The sequence below is a fragment of the Echeneis naucrates genome, chromosome 19, assembly GCF_900963305.1.
Source record: "Echeneis naucrates chromosome 19, fEcheNa1.1, whole genome shotgun sequence".
NCBI lineage: Eukaryota > Metazoa > Chordata > Actinopteri > Carangiformes > Echeneidae > Echeneis > Echeneis naucrates.
This window is the reverse complement of record NC_042529.1, coordinates 4934707-4937497: the sequence shown is the minus strand read 5'-3', so window position 1 is coordinate 4937497 and position 2791 is coordinate 4934707. Positions and strand designations below refer to the sequence as shown.

General features: G+C 45.3%; 1 protein-coding gene across 1 annotated transcript; it reads left to right on the top strand.

Annotated features, from left to right (window-relative positions):
- Window positions 1-1895, top strand: foxi1 (forkhead box i1). The gene is made up of 2 exons (XM_029527967.1): window positions 1-638; window positions 885-1895. Exons 1-2 carry the CDS (start codon window positions 41-43, stop codon window positions 1415-1417), a joined length of 1131 nt encoding a protein of 376 aa, XP_029383827.1. The 5' UTR covers window positions 1-40; the 3' UTR covers window positions 1418-1895.
- Window positions 1896-2791: the final 896 nt, after the last annotated feature.

The following is a 2791-nucleotide window of genomic DNA, read 5'->3' as shown; positions in this document are numbered from 1 at the left end:
CAGACGAGATTAGGTTTGGGGAATCCGGTCAGGGCGGATTATGAACGCTTTTGGACACCAACCATCGAACCAGCAGACCAGCCCCATTCAGCACCACAGCGCCCAGGAGCTCCTGGACATGGCCGTGTACTGCGACAACTACGGTGTGTACCAGCAGAACCTCCACCACCACCACCCTCAGAGGCCGCCCACACACCCCACCGGCTACGGCCTGGGAGAGTACACGTCCCCGTCCGCCAACCCGTACCTGTGGCTCAACGGACCCGGCATCAACTCCTCTCCTTACCTGCCCGGGAACAACGGCACGTCCTACATCCAGTCCGGATACGGGTCGAACCAGAGGCAGTTCCTGCCTCCTCCCACCGGGTTCGGTGGAGCAGACCTGGGCTGGCTGTCCATATCCAGCCAGCAGGAACTCTTCAAGATGGTCCGGCCACCTTACTCCTACTCGGCGCTCATTGCGATGGCCATCCAAAACGCTCAAGACAAAAAGCTGACCCTGAGTCAGATCTATCAATATGTGGCCGACAACTTTCCTTTCTACAAGAAGAGCAAAGCTGGATGGCAGAATTCAATCCGGCACAATTTATCTCTGAACGACTGTTTCAAAAAAGTGGCTCGGGATGAGGATGACCCCGGTGAGTCTTTGGATTATTCCCCAGACTGAAGTGTTTGTGTAGAGCTGGTATTATTAAAACTTTGTAAATGGATGAAACCTGTTGCTCGTTGTCACTTTGATAACATTTGTTAGAAATTATGTTTCTAATTTTTAGATTTCCAGATTTAAATAATTGTATTTATTCTATTTAGTTTGTTTCAGGTGAATTATCGTCACGCTTATATAACCCTTTTTTTTTTCTTTTTTTTTTTGGTTTGTCATCCAGGTAAAGGAAACTACTGGACTCTGGATCCAAACTGTGAGAAGATGTTTGACAACGGGAACTTCAGGCGGAAGAGAAAGAGGAGAGCTGACCTTAACGGGGCCGACAGCTCCTCTCTGCCCGTCAAGTCAGAGGACGGCCACCACAAGCTTTCCGACACCGCCAGCCTGCTCAGCTCCTCCCCGCCCAGCCTGCACGGATCGCCGGCCTCCACGGAGCCCAAGTCGTCGCCGTCCCCCTCCGCGGAGCACAGCCCGTGTTTCAGCAGTTTCGTGTCCAGCGTGAGCTCGCTGCTGGCGGGCAGCGGTGGCACCGAGGGCTCCCGGGCCGAGGAGCGGGACTACGGCTCCGGGCACCTCGGCGGATTGTCTCAGGCCAGGGAGGGCATGTCCGGACTGGGCTCCTACTCGCCCACTTTAATCTCTCCTCTGAACTCTGACAACAACAGAATTAACTATTACACATCTGTACAGAGCCTTTCCAACCATTTTAGTGTCAATAACCTCATATACAGCCGAGAAGGAACAGAGGTGTAGACTGTCCTGTTTGGCTGTTTACACAACTAATTTATCACTCATTTTAGCCTTTACATTTCTTATGTAGCCTCCTGCTATTACTTATTACTCTTCTGGTTCTGTTGGCCTCATTGTAAATTTGGGGCATTTGGAAATAAACTGGTGTTTTTCACAGTCATCCTTACAAAGTCCTTAAGACATTTTTTTGTTTTTTATAAAAGAAAAATTACTTTACACCACTCCATTAGTTTGTTCATGTTTGTGCAACAATTATGTTTATTCCTGCTAAATGACATCACCACAGAGATGAAGCCTCTATCTGAAATGATGGACTTGTTCTGTCATACCTGTTGTAGCTGCTCAGTTTAGCCGACTCACTGTCTTAAAGAAAGAAGATGCATATGTACAGAAATTATTTTCATAAGAACAAATGTGACATGTATTTTTGACTGAATTGTTTTTTTGTGTGTGTTTTATTTAAACTTGATTGCTGTTTGAATAAAAGTCATTTATTTTAATTGCATCATTAAGGCCTAAGTCTCATTTGCTGCCTATCTGCTAAACTTCAACAAATCAGGGAAATAACATAATTAGTAACGTTGGGTTTTTAATTGATTTCCTTTCATTTTCGTACACAGGCTTTCTTCAGGGTTGCTCACACGTGGTTCAACAGTTTGCTGAACTTTGTTGCACTGTATTGTACTTTCAATATCTCTGAATCTTCAAGGGGGGGATTATTTGTTTCCTGTTGCACAAATTTGGATTCAGATAAAGCACAAAAGGCCGTTCTGACCGCCCCCCCTACATTTTCAAGTTAAATCAGCCGTTTAAAATATTTTGGAAACTGCACTGTGTTTTCTGTCTCTCAATTCAGCCCCAGTTAGATAAGTGAAATAAAGCCTTACAAGTTTTCAGATTAAGGTTTTGGTAAGAAAGTGGAAAACAAACCAATAGGATTTTATTTGGTGGGGGGTTGTCAGGAAATCTGAAGTCAAGTGGCTGTAAGCAGTAAAGTGTGTAAGACTGAGACATTTTCCGCTTGTCACTTCCAATAGCCCCATTTCAACAAGCAATCAGACCTTTAACTTATTTCCATGAGGTTCAGAAGTTCAGCTTTTTGTCTGGAGCTGGATCTGACTCAGACTTCGCCTGTTTGATGTTAACCTGTTTGCTGGATATTCCACCTGTCTCCATCTATTCCCAAACTCTTGTCACGCAAAATGCTGGCTTTTCCGTGTGTGTCAGTGTGAACCCTATTAATGGGATTTCTTTTTTCTTTTTTCCTCTTTTCCTGCATTGGGAACGACTGCAAAAGGGCATCTGCAGAAATTCTGTCCAGAGTTCAGTGCCATGTAATGAGCTTCTGTTGTCCTTGCGACACAAAGGAAAGAAAAC

What these genes read in the sequence shown, in the direction of transcription:
- foxi1 (XM_029527967.1), top strand. Translation starts at nt 41, where the DNA reads ATGAACGCTTTTGGACACCAACCATCGAACCAGCAGACCAGCCCCATT. An exon ending in TCGGGATGAGGATGACCCCG is followed by an intron (nt 639 to 884) that starts GTGAGTCTTTGG and finishes TTTGTCATCCAG; the next exon opens with GTAAAGGAAACTACTGGACT.